Here is a 19,932-nt window from a genome sequence, read left to right on the forward strand (position 1 = left end):
AGAGAGATCAGAGTGGGAGTGAAGCGGTGAATTAAAGTGACAGGCGACTGGAAGCTCAGGGGCACCCTTATGGACTGAACGGAGGTGATCCGCAAAGCGGTCGTCCAATCTGCGTTTGGTCTCCCCAATGTAGAGGAGACTGCATCGTGAGCAACGAATACAGTATATTAAATTGCAAGAAGTACAAGTAAATCGCTGTTTCACCTGGAAGGGGTGTTTGGGGCCCTGGACAGTGGGAAGAGAGGAGGTAAAAGGGCATGTGTTGCATCTCCTGCGCTTGCACGGGAAGGTGCCAGGTGAAAGAGAAGGGCTGTTGGGGGTGATTGAGGAGTGGACCAGGGTGTCGCAGAGGGAGCGGTCCCTTCGGAATGCTGAAAGGGGAGGTAAGGGGAAGATGTGTTTGGTGGTGGGATCACGTTGGAGGTGGCGGAAATGGCGGTGGATGATCCGTTGAATGTGGAGGCTGGTGGGGTGAAAGGATATGCTGATCGGGTTAGATAAACGGGTGGAAGGAAGCGTGTGTGGAGCATTAACACGGACATAGACCAGATGGAACGAATAGCCTGTTTCAGTGCTGTAGACTCTATGCAATTCTATGCAATGTAATAAAAATATTGCTAGATATATGAAAAGTATTTCACTACTTTTTAACAGGGATTCCTGACTTCCTCCTAACAGACACTGAATATTTTAAAAATAGGCATACTGGCTTATTTTGAAATCGTTTACCTTTTCACCGGCAGTTTTGTGTTGCACATGCTCTCAGAACATTGTTAACTTTTAACTGTTAGAAATTAAAATCTTAAATTTTACTTTGACTTATGTCAGATTGTTATTTAATTACATCCCTTGCATTAACAAAATGCTGATCAATTTTTAAATTAAAATACATATAATGAGACTAAAATAAATCAGGAGTACAGTATAAGGTGCTCAAACTTATAGATACAGCTTTGTGAGGGTTGAAGGGTTAATTAAGACATTTTTGGCTATTTTAGTCTGAAAGTTTCATGGTAAAAATGAAATCTTTTCTGGGTACTGATTTTCCACAGTTGTTAAACAATCAATGACTATGATGCGCTTTTAATTTGCAAAGCTATTTACAGCTCTTCGCTTTCTTCCCTTGATATTTTTACTGTTTTGAATTACTTCAACCCTTTTTTTTATTAATTTCATCAACTTTTCTATTTTCTGTGTTTTTAAATTTTATCAAGGCATCATGCTCGCCTGGTGATTGAATTAATTACCCTATTTAACTAATGTTGGCTGTAGATGTTTTACTCCTGTCGATACAACACTAAAAATTAATTTCCTTTTCCAGTAAAATATGAAAGGATCAAGTTTTTAGTGATTGCTTTGAAGAATTCTGTGGAAGTCTATGCATGGGCACCAAAGCCATACCACAAATTTATGGCCTTTAAGGTAAGTGGTAACTCTTGAAAGTGTTTACCATAGTTTTAGTTCGTAGTTTTTGGAAAACTTCTGTCATGTCAATAGTGATGTCAATTTTGTACAAGTATGACCTCTGCTATTGCGTGGCTAATGAAGCAAAAATGAACAGGACGCAGTGTAAAAACAGATATGGATATTCGTTGCTAGTTGTGCACGTTGTTTACCATTTATACAGCCCTCAATCTGCCTGGATTGTTGCAGCTCTAAAACCACTCAATAAGGTCGACACCATCCAGAACAAAGCAGTCTACTTGATCAGCACCCCATCCACCATGCTAAACATTCACTCGCTCCACCACCAGCGCACCCCGTAGCTGCAGTGTTTACCATCTACAAGATGCACTGCAGCAACTCGCTATGGCTTCTTTCATAACACCTCCCAAACCTGCAAACTCTACCACCTAGAAGGATAAGGGCAGCAGGTGCATGGGAACACCATCACTTCCAAGTTCCCCTCCAAGTCACATACCATCCTGACTTGGGCATATATTGCCGTTCCTTCATAGTTGCTTGGTAAAAATCCTGAAACTTCCTACCTAACAGCACTGTGCGAGTACGTTCACCACACGGACTGCAGCGGTTCAAGAAGGCGGCTCACCATCACCTTCTCGAGGGAAACTAGGGATGGGCAATATATGCTGGCCTTGCTAGCAACGCCTACATCCCAAGAATGAACAAATAAAATCTGCTGTACCAATCTGCTATGTTAGAAAAAATTATACTGACTCTATGACTAGCACTCTCTGATATCAACTGCATTAGGTATACACCTGTCTTGAGTGGACAGTATACATGTCCAAAAATTGACACCAAGGATACAGTACTATACAGGAGTGATATGGTATCATTTATACAGTGTGCGCTATATGTAAGGTGAGCCCACCATTTATTAGTTTAGCTTGTTCCTCCTGTTGAGTGAACTGTTTACAGTGTATTGTTTCAAACCGTACGCCTCATTGACAATTTATTGACATATCAGAAAATGTAAAATTATTTTTTTATCAACCATGTGATGAGAAAAAATGGTGTCTTTTTCTGTCAGGGTTATTTTTACTATCCTAGAAGACCCTTGCTCTCCTTCAGCTCTGTGAGTTTTCAGACCCCACTCTTGTTCCTTCCCCCCAGCACCACCATGAATTTATCCATTGAGTCCTTTCTGTTTGCCCTTCTTATTCCCAGTGTATCTTTTAAGCTCCCCAAATAGCCTCTCCTATTCATAGTGCACCCCATTGTGCTCCCCGACTTGTCCCCCCTCTCTCTGGTTTCAGCTTCAGGGCGCATTCCAAATCAAATCAGCGCTCAATTATGTAATTGTTCACACAGACAGATTGAAAACCCAGATAATCCTGCTAAGTGTTAATGCAGTTACTACCTTAAAAATAAAGAGATCTAAGTCAGAAATACGGCTGGATATTCCGACCACCACGGGTGCGTACAAGGCGTGTGCGCTCCTGTAGGGGCCTCGCAAGTGCCGGTTTCAGGTAGGTGAAGCGCATGCGCTAAAACCCAGCACTTCCGATCTGTCCAGAATTCTCTGGAGGCTTAATTAATTCCCGGGAGAAAGGCCTCTGCGGGTGGAGAGTTCCGCTTTCTGCACAACCTCCGCCCGCTGAAAACCTTTAAAAATCTTACGCCTCCAAGATTTTACCAACATAAGTTTTTTAAAAATTTTAAAAATTTTCACTCATTTATCATTTAAAATTTTTTTAAATACTTTTATTAAAAAGGTAAGTTTACTTTTAGCCCTGTAAAAAAACTTTAATTATTTTTTTCAAAAGATTACATTTTTGTTTAAAATATGTAATTTAATGTAATTTTAACTAATTTTAAATATGTGATTTAAAAAAAAATTATTTAACGTTTAACTCTTTTTTAAATGATCCCCATTCATACTTTTGACAGATCTGTGCGTAGAGACCTGTCAAAAGTGTGCAGGGGGATTCCCTCCTTTGATTGGTTCCCCATGGCCCACGTGATCCCAAGGACGCTTGCGAACCGTCTGCACCCCTGGGATACCTGGGCCTCTGCACGCACGCACCAGGAGAAGCCCAGGATCGGAAGTCTCGGGACCTACGGAGCCAGCAGGTAAGTGCGTAGATTTTTCCCGATCGGAGGCATCCGCACGCAGGAAGCCTCCGATCGGAAAATCTGGCCCACTAAATGGCTTTATCCTTTTTTTTAAAAAAAAATATGTATATCGATAGGTATGGCTAAAGTGTAGGACAAGGAATGGTGCTTTATGCAAAGCAAACCACCTCTTACTGTCCGATTAGATCACTCAATTGTCCTTTGGGTTCATGAATCCTAATTCCAATGGATTGTAGGAGTTAATTTGTGTGTGGTAGAATTTGATTCCAAAAACATTTACCGAAGTGTTTTTGACCGTTCAAAATCTCAATAATCTGATGTAAATTGATACCTAAACAGTACAGGTAATGTGAAGTATACTATATTATGTAGGCTAGAATAGTATAGGAACTATTTATATATATCTATGGACTTGCAAAGATTAAGAATAAGTGAGAAATGAGTTTGGATGGTAAAGTGGAAATGTATTACTGTACTTCCCACCAACACTTAATCCACAGCAATCTCCTGCCAACAGGTTGGGTTGCCCATCAGGAACAGGAACCTGCCACCCCTTCTAGTCTGGCCTGCATGTGATGTCAGTTCCACGCTACGTGGTTGATTCTTAATTCCTTCAGGGCAATAAATGCTGCTTTGCCAGTGTCATCCCAAGAACAAACTTTTTAATAAAGGTTCTTTCAGAGCAGGAATGTATTGCTCTTCTAATCATACCATCATAGTACTGTTAATTCATGCAAAATGAAAAATGTTCCATGCTCCAGTAATGCATCTTGAAAAAGATTCTTATTTTAAGGGCCCAGAAATTCGGGTCGGGGGCTTCCCGTGGGTGTAAGCCCCCGACCTGCACTTATCTTGCGCGCCGGCCATTGAGCTGTGAGCCCCCGTGGAATTCCGATCCTGGGCCTGCTCCAACTGCTGGCGCGCGGTGCTTGTGTATCCCAGGGCGCAGTTAGTTCGAAGCGCCCCCTGGGATCACGTGGGCCATGGAGAGCCAATGGTAGCAGGGAAATGCCCATTCATAAGTTTAACAGGAAGTGCTGTCAAACTTAGAAATACTACAAGCCCCAAAACATCGCTAAATCTTCAAATAAATTTTTTTTAAATCCCATTTTTTAAATAAACTATAAATTACATGAAATAACTATTTTAAACAATAATTTAAGTTTTTGAAAAAAATAATTTTATTTTCTAACAGGGCTAAAAATAAACTTACCTTTCTTTAAAGTATTTAAAAATAATAAACCTGTGGAAAAAATGTTTTAATTTTAATTAATTCACCACTTACCTTGTAAAAAGCAGGCCTTACGACTGCTTTTTAAATGTGTAAGTTCTGGAGACTTACTCTCCCGGGAAAACCTGCAAAAAAACCGCAAGTCCAATGCGCACGCGCAGCCTCTCCTGTGCACGCGTTCGAACTCTGAACCCCTTCTTTCAGGGGAACGGAAGTGTCGGTTTCCCGCGCATGCGCAGTACATGCAGGAAACCGGCACTTCCATTGGGCCTACGGGTGAGTACCCCGTGCGTACTCACCTGTGGAGACCCGAATTTCTGGGCCAAGATGTTTCCATTTATCGGCAATAAACATGTACTGTAACAACATTTAGTTAACTCAGTTAGTGCTTATAACTACAAGTCGGACTTTGCTTCATTTCAGTAGAATTTCTAGCAACAGCAGTAATTCTACATCAATCTGAATAAGAGAACATGCAGTGCAAGTGTCTAATTCTGAGTACCATTTTCATTCATCGTCCAGAGGTCTGAGCAATGTTTTTTTTTTACTCGTTTATGGGATGTGGGCGTCGCTGGCAAAGCCAGCATTTATTGCCCATCCCTAATTGCCCTCGAGAAGGTCACGGTGAGCCACCTTCTTGAACCGCTGCAGTCCCTGTGGTGAAGGTACTCCCACAGTGCTGTTAGGGAGGGAGTTCCAGGATTTTGACCCAGTGACGATGAAGGATTGGTGATATACTTCTAAGTCAGGATGGTGTGTGATTTGGAGGAGAACTTGGAGGTGTTGGTGTTCTCATGCACCTGCTGCCCTTGTCCTTCTAGGTGGAAGAGGTTGCGGGTTTGGGAGGCGCTGCTGAAGAAGCCTTGGCGAGTTGCTGCAGTGCATCTTGTAGATGGTAAACACTGCAGCCACGATACGCCGGCGGAGGAGGGAGTGACTGTTTAAGGTGATGGATGGGGTGCCAATCAAGCGGGCTGCTTTGTCCTGGATGGACATGGATGTGTGACTTTTTGGAAAAATATATCTGCACATAGAAAAATATTTGAAGCGAGACACTAGGTTAAAGAGGTTGCTGCAAATATACCTATGAATTATTAGGTGAAGTGTACAGTGATGCCTAATGTTGCATTTCTTTTTTTTCTTGCAGTCATTTACAGACCTGTTGCACAGGCCATTATTGGTAGACCTCACAGTGGAGGAAGGGCAGAGGCTAAAAGTGATCTATGGCTCCAGCGCTGGGTTCCATGCAGTTGATGTGGACTCGGGGACAGTCTATGATATTTATCTGCCAACACATGTAAGATTATGTTCATTCACACTTTTCGGAGAGGCAAGATAGTATCTTAATTGTCTTGAAATGAGGCTTTTTAATAGTGTTAAAATGCATAACAATATTTATATGAAATTCTCGGCCTCTTAAACTGTTCCAACGAAGCTCGAGGAACATCACCTCATCTTTCAGTTAGGCACTTTACAGCCTTCTGGACTCAACATCGAGTTCAACAATTTCAGACCATAACCTCTGCCCCTATCATTTTTTTTCTCTCTCTCACATGGCAGCTGTTGACGATTCTGCCATTGCCAATAACACTTCCTCTAGAGTCATCTTTTGTTTCTTAACTTGTCCCATTACCATCTCCTTTTGCCTTGCACCATCATCCCTTTTGTCTTTTAATCTCTCCTGCCGTCCATCCTATCATAGACCTTCCCCTTTGTTATTTCCTCCCCTCCCCCTCCCCTTTCCCTGCCCCTACACTTGCTTAAAAACCTGTTACATCCCCAACTTTTTCCAGTTCTGACGAAGGGTCATCGACCTGAAGCGTTAATTCTGTTTCTCTCTCTGCAGATGCTGCCTGACCGTCTGAGTATTTTCAGCACTTTCTGTTTTTATTTTATATGAAATTCCTTTGTTCAATATTTTAACAAGTGTTAACTCATCTGCTAATATTCAGAGTCTAATTTCAATTACAGTAAGAAGAATCTAAGGTGAATAAGATGACCATTTGTTTAGTGCCACTATAGTTGTACATTAGCAAAAGCTATAGAGATATATTTTCTGAAAACAAACTCTTTAAATTCTGAATATACGCCTGCTATAATTTCAAAAAAGAAAAACAAAATGATGAAAATGGGCTTTATTGTAAAATAGAATTTGAACTCTCATTGATCCATAGAAACATAGAAGACAGGAGCAGGAGTAGGCCATTCGGCCCCTCGAGCCTGCTCCGCCATTCAATGAGATCATGGCTGATCATCCAAATTCAGTACCCTGTCCCTGCCTTCTCCCCATATCCCTTGATCCCTTTAGCCTTAAGAAATATATCCAACTCCTTCTTGAATATATTTAATGAACTGGCCTCCACCGCCCTCTGTGGCAGAGAATTCCACAGGTTCACCACTCTCTGGATGAAGAAATTCCTCCTCATCTCAGTCCTAAATGGCTTACCCCTTATCCTTAGACTATGACCCCTAGTTCTGGGCTCCCCGGCCAACGGGAACATCCTTCCTGCATCTAGTCTGTCCAGGCCTGACAGAATTTTATAGGTTTCGATGAGATCCCCTCTCAATCTTCTAAACTCCAGTGAATACAAGCCCAATCGACACAATCTCTCCTCATACGTCATTCCTGCCATCCCAGGTATCAGCCTGGTGAATCTTCACTGCACTCCTTCCATGGCAAGAACATCCTTCCTCAGATAAGGTGACCAAAACTGCACACAATACTCAAGGTGCGGTCTCACCAAGGCCCTGTACAACTGCAGCAAGACATCCTTGTTCCTGTACTCGAACCCTCTTGCTTCGAAGGCCAACATACCATTTGCCTTCTTAACCGCCTGCTGCACCTGCATGCTTACCTTCAGCGACTGGTGCACAAGAACACCCAGGTCTCTTTGCACTTCCCCCTTCTCCCAATCTATTGCCATTCAAATAATAATCTGCCTTCCTGTTTTTGCCACCAAAGTGGATAACCTCACATTTATCCACATTATAATAATAATAATAATCAACTTTATTGTCATTGTTAGTGCACAAGTGCAGTACAACGAAATGTAGGCTTGCGGCTCCCGAGAGTGTACATTTAGATTAAGACATTTAAACATTCAACATTCATTTGGCTTGTAATACATTAACATAAACATAATAAAGTGCATTGGCAGATGTGCAGGCTTTAGAGTTTATTTGTGGAGTTCAGTAGGATGACAGCCCTGGGAAAGAAGCTGATCCTAAATCTGGTCGTTCGGGTGCGAATGCATCTGTAGCGTCTCCCAGATGGCAGGAGGGCGAACAGACTGTGGCTGGGGTGGGTAGGGTCTTTGATGATGGTCCGTGACCTCCGTAAACAGCGTTTCTGGTATATGTGCTCTATGGTCGGTAGCCGGGTGCCGGTAATGCGTTGGGCAGTTTTGACTACCCGCTGCAGGGCATAGTAGCTACAGCTGCCATACCATACTGTGATACAGTTCGTCAGGATGCTCTCTATTGTGCAACGGTAAAAGTTAGAGAGGATCAGGGGTGACAGGTTACATCCCTTCAGCCTCCTTAGGAAATATAGGCGCTGCTGGGCCTTCTTTACCAGAGAGGAGGTATTGAGGGACCAGGAGAGGTCTTCCGTGATGTGGACTCCAAGGAACTTAAAGCTGTCCACCCTTTCCACCACAGCCCCATGGATGTGGATGGGGGTGTGACTTCCGCCTTTAGACTTCCTGAAGTCCACAATGATTTCTTTGGTTTTCTTGATGTTGAGGGCCAGGTTGTTATCGGCGCACCACTTCACGAGATGCTGGACCTCCTCCCTATAGGCTGACTCATCGTTGTTGGTGATCTGGCCTACCACCGTGGTATCATCCGCAAACTTGATGATGGTGTTGGAACCATGAACAGCCACACAGTCGTGGGTGAAGAGGGAGTAGAGGAGGGGGCTCAGCACACATCCTTGTGGGGCCCCCGTGTTCAGGGTCAGGGGTGGGAGGTGTGGTTACCTAATTTGACAGACTGGGGTCTGTTTGTTAGGAAGTCCAGGGTCCAGTTGCAGAGGGAAGTGTTCAGGCCAAGAGTATGGAGTTTGGTGGCCAGCTTGTTGGGGACAATAGTGTTGAATGCTGAGCTGTAGTCTATGAACAGCATTCTGATGTAGGTCTCTTTACCGTCTAAGTGATTCAGTGCAGAGTGTAGAGCAGTTGTGATTGCATCCTCCGTTGATCTGTTTGCACGATAGGCAAACTGGTGTTGGTCAAGAGAGGCGGGAACACTGGCTTTGATATGAGCCAGGACCAGCCTCTCGAAACACTTCATTATGATGGGTGTGAGTGCGACAGGTCGATAGTCGTTCAGACACGTCACAGCCGTTTGCTTTGGCACAGGAATAATGGTAGCGGTCTTGAAGCATGTAGGGACTACTGCCTGGGCCAATGACAGATTGAAGATGGCGGTGAAGACATCAGCCAGCTGATCAGCACATTCCTTGAGTACCCGTCCAGGGATGCTATCAGGTCCAGCAGCCTTACGTGTGTTCACTCCGCGTAGAACACCCCTTACGTTGGAGGTCGACAGAGTGAGCACCTGGTCTTCCGGGGGTGGCAAGGCTTTGGTAGCCGGCTCCCTGTTGTCCCTGTCAAAGCGAGCGTAGAAGTTGTTAAGCTCCTCCGGAAGGGAGGCATCACCATGTTTCTGCCCAATCACCCAACCTGTCCAAATCGTACTGGAGTTTCACGACATCCTCCTCACAGCATACCCTCCCACCCAGCTTTGTGTTGTCTGCAAATTTGGAGATTCCCTCGTCCAGATCATTAATATATATTGTGAACAGCTGGGGTCCTAGGACCGATCCTTGCGGTACCCCACTAGTCACTGCCTGCCACTCGGAAAACGACCCGTTTATTCCAACTCTTTGCTTTCTATCTGCCAACCAGTTCTCTATCCAAGTCAAAACCTTGCCCCCAATCCCATGTGCCTTAATTTTGCAAGCTAATCTCTTATGCGGGACCTTATCGAAAGCCTTCTGAAAGTCCAAATACACCACATCCACTGGTTCTCCCTTATCTATTTTACCAGTTACATCCTTAAAAAATTCCAGTAGATTAGTCAAGCACGATTTACCCTTTGTAAATCCATGTTGACTTTGTCCGATCCCGTCACTGCTCTCCAAGTGCTCTGCTATTACATCTTTTATAATGGGCTCTAGCATTTTCCCCACTACCGATATCAGGCTTACCGGTCTATAATTCTCCACTTTTTCTCTACCACCTTTTTTGAATAGTGGGGTAACATTAGCTGCCCTCCAATCCATGGGTACTGTTCCAGAGTCTATCGAGTTCTGGAAGATGAACAGCAGTGCATCTACTATCAGCAGTGCATCTACTATCACCAGGGCCACTTCCTTAAGTACCCTAGGATGTAGATTATCAGGCCCTGGGGATTTATCGGCTTTCAGCTCCATCAACTTCCCCAACATCATTTCCCTACAAATACTGATTTCTTTCAGTTCTTCCCTCTCATTAGTCCCTATATTCCCCGACATCTCTGGGAGGTTATTTGTGTCCTCCTTCGTGAAGACAGAATCAAAATATGTATTTAATTGATCAGCCATTTCTTTGTTCCCCATTATAAATTCCCCTGATTCTGACTGTAAGGGACCTACGCTTGACTTCACCAATCTTTTTCTCTTCACATATATATAAAAGCTTTTACAGTCAGTTTTTATGTTCCCTGCAAGCTTACTGTCATAATCTATTTTCCCCCTCTTAATTAATCCCTTTGTCCTCCTTTGTTGAATCCTAAACTGCTCCCAATCCTCAGGTTTGCTGCTTTTTTTGGCCAATTTATATGTCCTCTCTTTTGATCTTATGTTATCCCTAATTTCCCTTGTTAGCCACGGTTGAGTCACCTTTTTTGATTTATTTTTATGCCAAACTGGGATAAACAAATTCTGCAGTTCATCCATGCGATCTTTGAATGTTTGCCATTGCCTATCCACCGTCAACCCTTTGAGTGACATTACCCAATCAATCCTACCCAACTCGCGTCTCATACCCTCATAGTTCCCTTTATTTAAATTCAGGACCTTTGTCTCTGAGTCAACTACTTCACTCTCCATCTTAATGAAGAATTCTATCATATTATCGCTCCGACCCAAGGGGCCTCGCACAACAAGATTGCTAATTAATCCTTTCTCATTGCATAATACCCAGTCTAAGATGGCCTGATCCCTAGTTGGTTCCTCGACATATTGGTCCAGGAAACCATCCCGTATACATTCCAGGAATTCCTCCTCCACAGTATTGTTACTAATTTGGTTAGCCCTATCTATATGTAGATTAAAGTCACCCATGATGACTGCTGTGCCCTTATTGCACGCTTCTCTAATTTCCCTTTTAATGCCATCCCCAACCTCTGCATTACTGTTTGGGGGTCTATACACCACTCCCACTAACGTTTTCTGCCCTTTGGTATTTCTTAGTTCTACCCATATAGATTCCACATCATCAGAGCCAATATCTTTCCTTACAATTGTGTTAATCCAGATCTGAATCTCAGGATTTGGAATATGAATGTGTTTTTTGTAAACTCATAGCACCAAAAAGTATCATTGAGACTCCAATAGTTGAGCCCTTGATGCAGGATAGTACAAATTAATTTCAGAAAAGTGTGTATACTATCTGTCAACACTGTAAACTATTGACTGATTACAAGTGACTGCTGAAATGCATTGGCACTTTCACAAGATTTAGGTGAAGAGTTTCAAACTGTGTGTTTCTGACTGTCAGCAGCTCGAATGAATCCATTAAATGATTTTTTTTTATGACTGCCATTTTTCAGCCCTATCATCCCTTCCTCACAGATACATGCTAAAGACTAACAGAAAACAACGTGAAGATAAAGGAACTATAGTATACGTTGTATGTATAAGTCACATAACAGACTTCTTATCAAAGCGAGGGCATGCAGTATTAAAGGGGATGTGGCTGCATAGATAGAGGGATGACTAGCAGATAGAAAGTAGAGAATAGGGATAAATGGATATTTTTATGAATAGTGGAATGCGGATAGTGGTGTGCCCCAGGGATCTGTGCTGTGACCTAATTTGTTTTCCATTCATATTAATAATTTGGACATGGACAGACAGGAATGATAAAGTTTGCTGCTGATACCTAATTTGGGGCATAGCAAACTAAGAAAGAATGTGAGAGATTGCAGGATGAATAAAACAGGTTAGTAATGTAGGTAGGTAGGATGCAGATGCAGTTCCAATGCAGAGAAATATAAAGTATATTATGGGGAAAAGTATGTCTTAAATTAACTCCAAGGGAACCAAGATCTAGGGGTGTAAGTACACAGATCTTTAAAAGTGGGAGTGCATTAAACAATGCTGGTATATGTCAGTAAATTATTCCACAAATTGCCATCTATAATGAAGCTGCAGTAGGCAGTTAACATTGGTTTATACAGTAAATCAAGTAAAAATATCTAGTTTGAAATTTCTGTTGCTGTTGAGTGCTGTGGACTAAATTGAAAGCTGTTTTCTGGCAGATCCAAAGCAGCATCCAACCACACGCGATTATCATACTTCCAAACACAGATGGAATGGAATTGTTGGTCTGCTATGAGGATGAAGGAGTCTATGTTAACACGTATGGGCGAATTACTAAAGATGTGGTTCTACAGTGGGGAGAGATGCCTACATCTGTTGGTATGTAAATATGATGGGTTATTACAAAATCATGCCTGTTGAAATGACTTGGGAATACATGTACAGATTGCCTTCTGAAAAGGACATTTAGAAAATTAATAACTTAGGTGTTTTTGAACTTATGCCACATTCTCATTTTATTCTTTTGCATTATTTAATACAGCAGCAGCCAACAGTTTACGTAATGCTTTCTTTGTCATAATACCATTTTAACTCACTAAAAAGCTAGAGATTGAGAAATTTGTCTGTTATTTGATCATGCAGCTTTCAAAAATTTGTCTTTTCCACTTTGTGGTACCAACCTTCTGTTACTCCTACTTTGTAATGTCTGCTACTAGGAGGCAAATGGGAATGATCCAGGATGTTTCAGTCTCTTTAAATTGTATAATACCTTGAGTGCTCCAGCTCAATTTTTAGGAAAATCATAGGTATGAATGGGTATACTGTCATTGTGTAGTACTGTTAAAGCAAGTCCCCCATTTAGCTTGTATCTTGCTTAATTGCATTGCTTCTTAAAAGCTAAAATTTTATTTATCTCTATGAAAGTTTATTAAAATGTACATTTATATAAATTTGTGATCTACATCCAATCTTTACATTTGCAGATGGCCTGTTAAATTTTCCTGATTTAATAAGCAATTAACACCAGTCTACAAAAGGATTAAGGGTTACGGTAGCACATGCGTTCAAATCCCACCACGGCAGCTGGGGAATTTAAATTCAGTTAATTAAATAAATCTGGAATAAAAAACTAGTATCAGTAATGGTGACTATGAAACTACTGAATTTTCGTAAAAACCCATCTGGTTCACTAATGTCATTTAGGGAAAGAAACCTGTCGTCCTTACCCAGTCTGGCCTATATGCGACAGCAATGTGGTTGACTCTTAACTGCCCTCTGCGGTTCAAGAAGGCGGCTCACCACCACCTCCTCAAGGACAATTAGTGATGGCCAATAAATGCTGGCCTTGCCAGCGACGCCCACATCCCATGAACGAATTTTAAAAAACTCTATCTGCTAAAGACTTTGCCACATTGGTATTATACCACCTATTACAATAAAACTTGGGACCCTGTATGTTTTTTGAATGATTTGATGTAAAATTCCATGCATGAACCGTATATTGTTTACCAATTCCAAAGCAGGGGGGTATCAGTAACAAAGTTATGTTTGAAAAACATTTTTACAAACATTTGTGCATCAATAACCAAATAACATTAATTTTTCAACTCTTAATGTCAATGTTTCCTGCCAATTTTCTCTCCCTGATGCCACTAATTCTTGGCTGGAGTGTCTCATTGTTTTAATTATAAGTAGGTAGTTTAACTACTGGAGTCATCAGCATAGGTTGCAGTTTAAATATGGGCCTCCTTAGTCAGTGTGCCTCAGCTAATAAGTTGGTAAACTTGCTGAGCCTTCAGGGGAGTCCTTTCATTTTATTCATATTTAAAATTTTCGGTAATTTTTTTTCTACAGTTTGTCATTATGATTTTTTTATTTGACTGATTTTTCCAAAACCAAATGTTACAAATTACGGTAGGAGCTACATCGTGGCAGCTGCATAGATTTATTTCCGTGGCCCAGAATTTGCGGTTGTGATGACAGCGAAACTGTCAGCATTCTCCGTCATTACTGTGTAAAACTGACAGCAACTTCTGGTGTCCACACATGTGCAGTTAAATGCGGAAATCTGGATGTTGCTATCAGTGATACCCTGGTTCTCCACATGGTGCGCTGTTGCAGCCTTCGCAGATGCAATCAACACAGAATCAGTAAATTGACGTGAACTTCAACTTTTTACCATCTATTCTCGCTGTAAAAACCATTGAAAATGCCGGTGAGCACCATTCCTTCACCACTGACTGCAAAATCCAGGCCATTATATCTTGTTGGTATTTGTGTGGGTGTTGACCAGAATTTTTTAAGAATTCATAATAGACAAAGATAGCTTTTTAAATCCAGTACAGGAAACTCTCTGGTATCCGGCACCGACGGGACCGGGATGGTGCCGGTTGATTAAAAATTCCGGATGACGGAGAGGGTTATCTACCAAGGCTATTTTTAACAAACGAAGAGTCAGACTCCTGTTGTTGAGGTGTTCGGACTTCCGACAGCGCCAAGAAGCCGAGTAGTGGCAGTTTGGAGAACTACCCCCACTGACTAACTCGGCCACCGCGGGAGACTCGGACTTGGCAACATTTCCGGTTATTGAGGTGTTTTCGGAGTATGAATTTTGCCAGTTAATAGAGAATTCCGGATATTTAGGTGCTGTTTAAACAAGAGTTTCCTGTCGGTGCAGACTTATTTTTTACAAAAGGAAATTGTACTTTTAAAAAAATAGGTATTTCCTACTTTTCTCCTTTTTTAGGTCTGGCATTGTGCTTGCTCCAGCTGAGAGTGTAGGATGGTCTGGGCCACAGAATAATTCATAGTCATAATTTTATTTCATCAGTTGACACAAGATAAACCTTTTTTGAGACAGGACTGATCCTACTAATTTTTCATCCCCCAAGGGATGGAGTATTATGCTGTTCAACTGCTATAGGACGTTACAACAAGTGATGAAACTCGCCCAATGAGAGCGAGTAAGTTTGAATGTCAATTGACGCAGGGATTCAAACTTGCAAATCGCTTGAGTTCAGGATCCAGCATTCTACAAATACATATACTGGGCTGGCCAAATCCAAACATTTTCAATACTGAGCAGTGTAACCCCCTTATGATCAGTGCATTACAGTTATACATTGCATTATTGTTGCATAACTAGGTTAAACTGTACAATAGCAAAATACTGCGGATGCTGGAAATCTGAAATAACAACAAAAAATGCTGGAAATACTCAGCAGGCCAGGCAGCATCCGTGGAGAGAGAAACAGAGTTAATGTTTCAGGTCTGGGACCCTTCATCAGAACTGGAAAAAGCTGGAGATGTAACAGCTATTAAGCACGTGCAGAGGGGGCGGGGGTTTAGGAGGGGAGGAAGGAATTGAAAGAACATACTGTGCTTATGTAAGAGGCAGGAAAGATAAAATGTTGCAAATAGGAATGGCAAAATAACACAGCATGAAAAATGGGGACAGGGGTTATTGTCTGAAATTGTTGAACTCGATGTTGAGCCCGGAAGGCTGTAAAGTGCCTAATCGAAAGATGAGGTGCTATTCCTCTTTCAAAAGCATTGAAGTACCATCAGAATATCCCCAGTAATCTAAAGAAAGTCCTTGTATTCACACGCAAGAAACAGGGGGCCACGAGAAAAATAAAATTGTTTGGAAGTAAGTTTTCATTATGTTTAAATCACCCTCTCTTTTCTTGCTAATCCCATATTTTCCATGACCTTTTAGTCCTGTTTACAGTAGCGTTGAGCCCTGTGCCAGCTTTACATCTACCATTGGTGACCACAGAAGTTGGATCTTGATTTTGAAATTCTGATATGTTTTTCCTTTTTTTTTAAAACAGCTTATATCCGATCCAATCAGATTATGGGTTGGGGAGAAAAGGCCATTGAAATCCGTTCAGTAGAGACTGGACATTTGGATGGTGTATTTATGCACAAAAGAGCGCAACGACTAAAGTTTCTTTGTGAAAGAAATGACAAGGTATGTGTATTTGTGAGATTTTTTTTAAGTGGGCACGGGAAGGCATATAACTTACGTTTAAGCTTAAACATATACAACCTCTGCTTGTGTTGCAGAAAAATATCACATGTTCAATTTTCTCTTAAAAGGTCTTTTTTGCTTCAGTCCGTTCTGGTGGAAGCAGCCAGGTTTACTTCATGACTCTTGGTAGGAGTTCACTTCTCAGCTGGTAGGAAAGCAAGTCATGCATTGAGAGCAACCAGAGTCTTCGCAAGATCTTTGAAACCTTGAATTAACTAACAACTGGAGAACAAACTGCACTGATTCAATGCATTGCCTAAACCTGTCACTGAAATTAAGTGAACTGTAAAGAGGACGCAATGCCACTGGTGCTGTTAGAATTTTACTGTCAGGTGACAGCCAGTCTAGAATAGAAGAAAACACCTCATCTCAATTACAACATCCCTTGACTTAAGATGACTGCTTTTTGCTTGAGAAAAGAGCCCTAAGAATGCAGAAGGTTGTTTCTAATGTGGTTAGGCAAATGGGAAGTGGAAGCAGTGGTATGCTGACAGTAGAGAAATATGTAACATGGGAAAGGGGAATCTGATTTTTTTTTAATGTATATCATTCTAAGTGACTTTTCTTTTGTAAGGTGACAGAGTGTTAAGGAGAAAGAAAATGCAAGTTAGGAGTTTTTATTGAAATGTGAATGACAGATTGAGAGCAATCACGTTGGTCTTTGCAAGGGGGGAGGGTGTTTTTGGTCATTTTCTGTATATCAGGTTTTGCTTGTGTTCTCTGAAACTTAAAAAAAAAAGTCAATCGAAATTTGTTCGGAGGACAAGGGTTTCAGATTTGTACGGCTTTGTGGGGCAGACCAGAAACTTGGCGTTTGGTTATGTTACAGTATTATAGCTGCCTCTCTTCAAGGTTTGACTTTTTTGTAGCAGTGCAAAAGCAGTTTAACAAATCCTGCACTCGTAAATCTCCCAAACTACTTTTTAAAAATTTGTTTTGCCTACCTCATTTGTTTAAGAAAGGAAAAAAAAGAGGTGGTTTAGTCATTTTAATGTTATTTGTATCTGAAACTTACACATCTTTGTCTAATTTAAAGTTTATTAATACCAAATTTATGATCAAAATGTTTGTCTACTGTTGGTTAAATTACAGCTTGTTTTAGCAGGCAAACAGCGTGACTGTTTTTTGTAATTGGAAAATACCAGCTGAGAGCAGAAACTGATAGATCTGTAGTCAGCTGTTGTGGTTAGAAGCAGAAGATGGAGGCAAGTAATCAGCTGTTCTAAATGTGGTTGACAGAGATGGATACATAATTGTAATCCTCCAGTTATATGCAAATAGCAACAACTGACTTTTTCTTGTTACTCAGCCAGAATTGGATTTAAGTAGCAGTTTGAAAATAGTTTTACTAAGCTATTCTGTTGCATTAGAGTAAACTGTATATGTAGTAGGGAACAGGTGGTTGATTTAAGATGCAATGCACTAAAACACTTAATTTCAAGAATGTAGTAAAACTGCTTATCAATACAGTATATCTTCCCATATTTAGATCCAGAATTCCAGCTGTGGAAAGATTTTTTTAATATCGCTGTAAACAGAATTTTATTTTACAAATGTTAGACATTTACAAATGTGTCTACAGTAATAATCTGTTGAACTGTCACTCAATTACTTGAGATACCTATAGTGTATAATATACTATACTGGTGATGTAATAATGCACAATAGCATTATATTGATCTTATGATATGTTAAACTTTTTTTGGTACTTTGTAGACAGCTGCCTTATGCTGTTATGTGCACAGGATCTCAACACTTTACAGGGCTTAGTTCTCTCAGTGGAGACTATTCATTCTGCAGTGAAATATTCTCAGTGGTGGTACAATGAGATTGAAGATGTACCGTGGGAAATTTTCATTCATTCATGTCACTGTGATCTTTTCCTCTAGCAGCTCCTGGTCACTGAATAATTTGCAATATCTCCTATATCATCTGTTAGGAACTGTAAAAGTAATCGTAGAAACTTCCTGACATAAGTAGGTTTACCATGAGCAGAATATTTTTGGATTAAAAAAAACACTGTTAAAGGTTCTGACGGCAGTTACAAGTAATCCTCTGTCTCAGCAGAGTCTGTGATTAGCAACTCCCGCCTATGAGAAGTGCCAAGGTGGTGTAACAGTATTACAAAACCACTACGTCTTTGTTTGAAGAATAATTTCAACACATTAAGTTTTAATACTTCTAGATTTAGTGAAAATGCCTATAATTAATTTTGAATTTTAATACTTTATTTTAAGTCAAATAACCCTTGTATGACTGCAGTGTCTCTATCTTATGCACGTTATGTTTGAGAAAATGTTTACAAAAATTGTTTTGTTACACTAATGTGCATCACATATATTTATGTTTTTTTCTGAAATGATTTTTTAGTTTTAGTTTTGTATTATGAGTACACTTGATGTTTATAACCCTGAACTCTGCTGATAACCAAGAAGCTGATCTAAAAAAAATTGAGGTATTACTGTGTCTAGCTGCAAAGCAGATTGGGAAATATGGTTACAAGTAAACCTCTTCAAACAGTTTTCTGCTATGTGATCTAACTTATGTCCTCTGTGTATTATGAGAATTCCTGTATTTTCCCTGAAGTTCATCTTTCTTGAATAAAATCAACTTAATGCACATTGTGCATAACACGACACTGTGGTTTTGTAAAGCTTGTCTAGTATGTTTCGACTTTTTATTTCATAGAATCATATTACAGCACAAAAGGAGGTCATTCGGCCCATCGAGTCTACGCTGGCTCTTTCAAAAGGAAATCTAGTTAATCCTGCTCCCCCGCTCTATCCCCATATCCCTGCAATTTTTTTGTCCTTGAAGAATTTATCCAATTCCCTTTTGAAGGCTACTATTGAATCTGTATCCGCCACCCTATCAGGCAGTGCATTCCAAATCCTAATCACTCATTGTGTAAAGAAAAGTTTTTCCTCATGTCATCTGGGTCTTTTGCCAATCACCTTAAATCTGTGCCCTCTCATTATCGACCCTTCAGTCATCGGAAACTGTGTCTCTTTATTTACTCGGTCTAAACTCTTCATGATTTCAAACACCTCTCTCAAATCTCCTCTTGGCCTTCTCTGCTCCAAGGAGAACAACTCCAGCTTCTCTAGTCTATCCACATAACTGTAATCCCACATCCCTGGAACCTTTCGAGTAAATCTGTGCTGTACCTTTCTTCCAGTCCCAGTGGCAATGGGTGTCCTGTGGCTGAGAGGAGAGAATCTGCTCCCAAGCTGCTCTAAACTGGTTAGGGATGTGCAAGAATAGGCTGGGTAAAAATATTCCGATCCCTCCACCAGTACTCCACCTTGCCCTTATCTTCCTGACTTCCACTTGCAACCTCCCCACCGCAGTGTAGATGAGATCAGTTCTGAATGGTAAATATATTTATGCTGGCAGGAACAGAGTTAACAGGATCTGAGAAATGGTGGGTTAGTGAGGTAGCCAGCTGCTTGCCTGATTCACTTCAATCAACTTTCTGCGACTGGTTTCCTGCCGGCGAGACTTGCTATTGCACAGCATATTCTTGCATGTAAGCTCCCATAGGCAGCCTGCTGTGCATGAAATATTTAATTAGATGGCAGCTCAACAGTCATGCACTACAAATCAACAGGATATGCTACAGTACATCATTCTTGCCAAAACCAGAATATTGCCCTGAGAGCTCTGTAGCATGGGTGATCTAACCTGTAAGAGCCCTGCACCTTACGGGATGGTTTCCTGGATAATATGTCGAGGAACCAACCAGAGATCAGGCCATGTTAGACTGGGTATTATGTAACGAGAAAGGATTAATTAGCAATCTTGTTGTAAGAGGCCCCT

General features: G+C 41.1%; 1 protein-coding gene across 1 annotated transcript in view; it reads left to right on the forward strand.

Moving 5' to 3' along the window:
• LOC147111749 (mitogen-activated protein kinase kinase kinase kinase 4-like) overlaps nucleotides 1-18,749 on the forward strand; it is a 536,567-nt gene extending 517,818 nt beyond the window's left edge. Inside the window, 5 exon segments of the mRNA XM_085998951.1 lie at nucleotides 1,322-1,422; nucleotides 5,919-6,068; nucleotides 12,299-12,458; nucleotides 15,914-16,053; nucleotides 16,182-18,749. Of these exon segments, the coding sequence (XP_085855077.1) occupies nucleotides 1,322-1,422; nucleotides 5,919-6,068; nucleotides 12,299-12,458; nucleotides 15,914-16,053; nucleotides 16,182-16,265 (635 nt within the window). The 3' untranslated portion in view covers nucleotides 16,266-18,749.
• The last annotated feature ends 1,183 nt before the right edge of the window (nucleotides 18,750-19,932 follow it).

The sequence above is a fragment of the Somniosus microcephalus genome, chromosome 10, assembly GCF_052327205.1.
Source record: "Somniosus microcephalus isolate GS21.2 chromosome 10, FLI_Smic_1.0, whole genome shotgun sequence".
Lineage (NCBI taxonomy): Eukaryota > Metazoa > Chordata > Chondrichthyes > Squaliformes > Somniosidae > Somniosus > Somniosus microcephalus.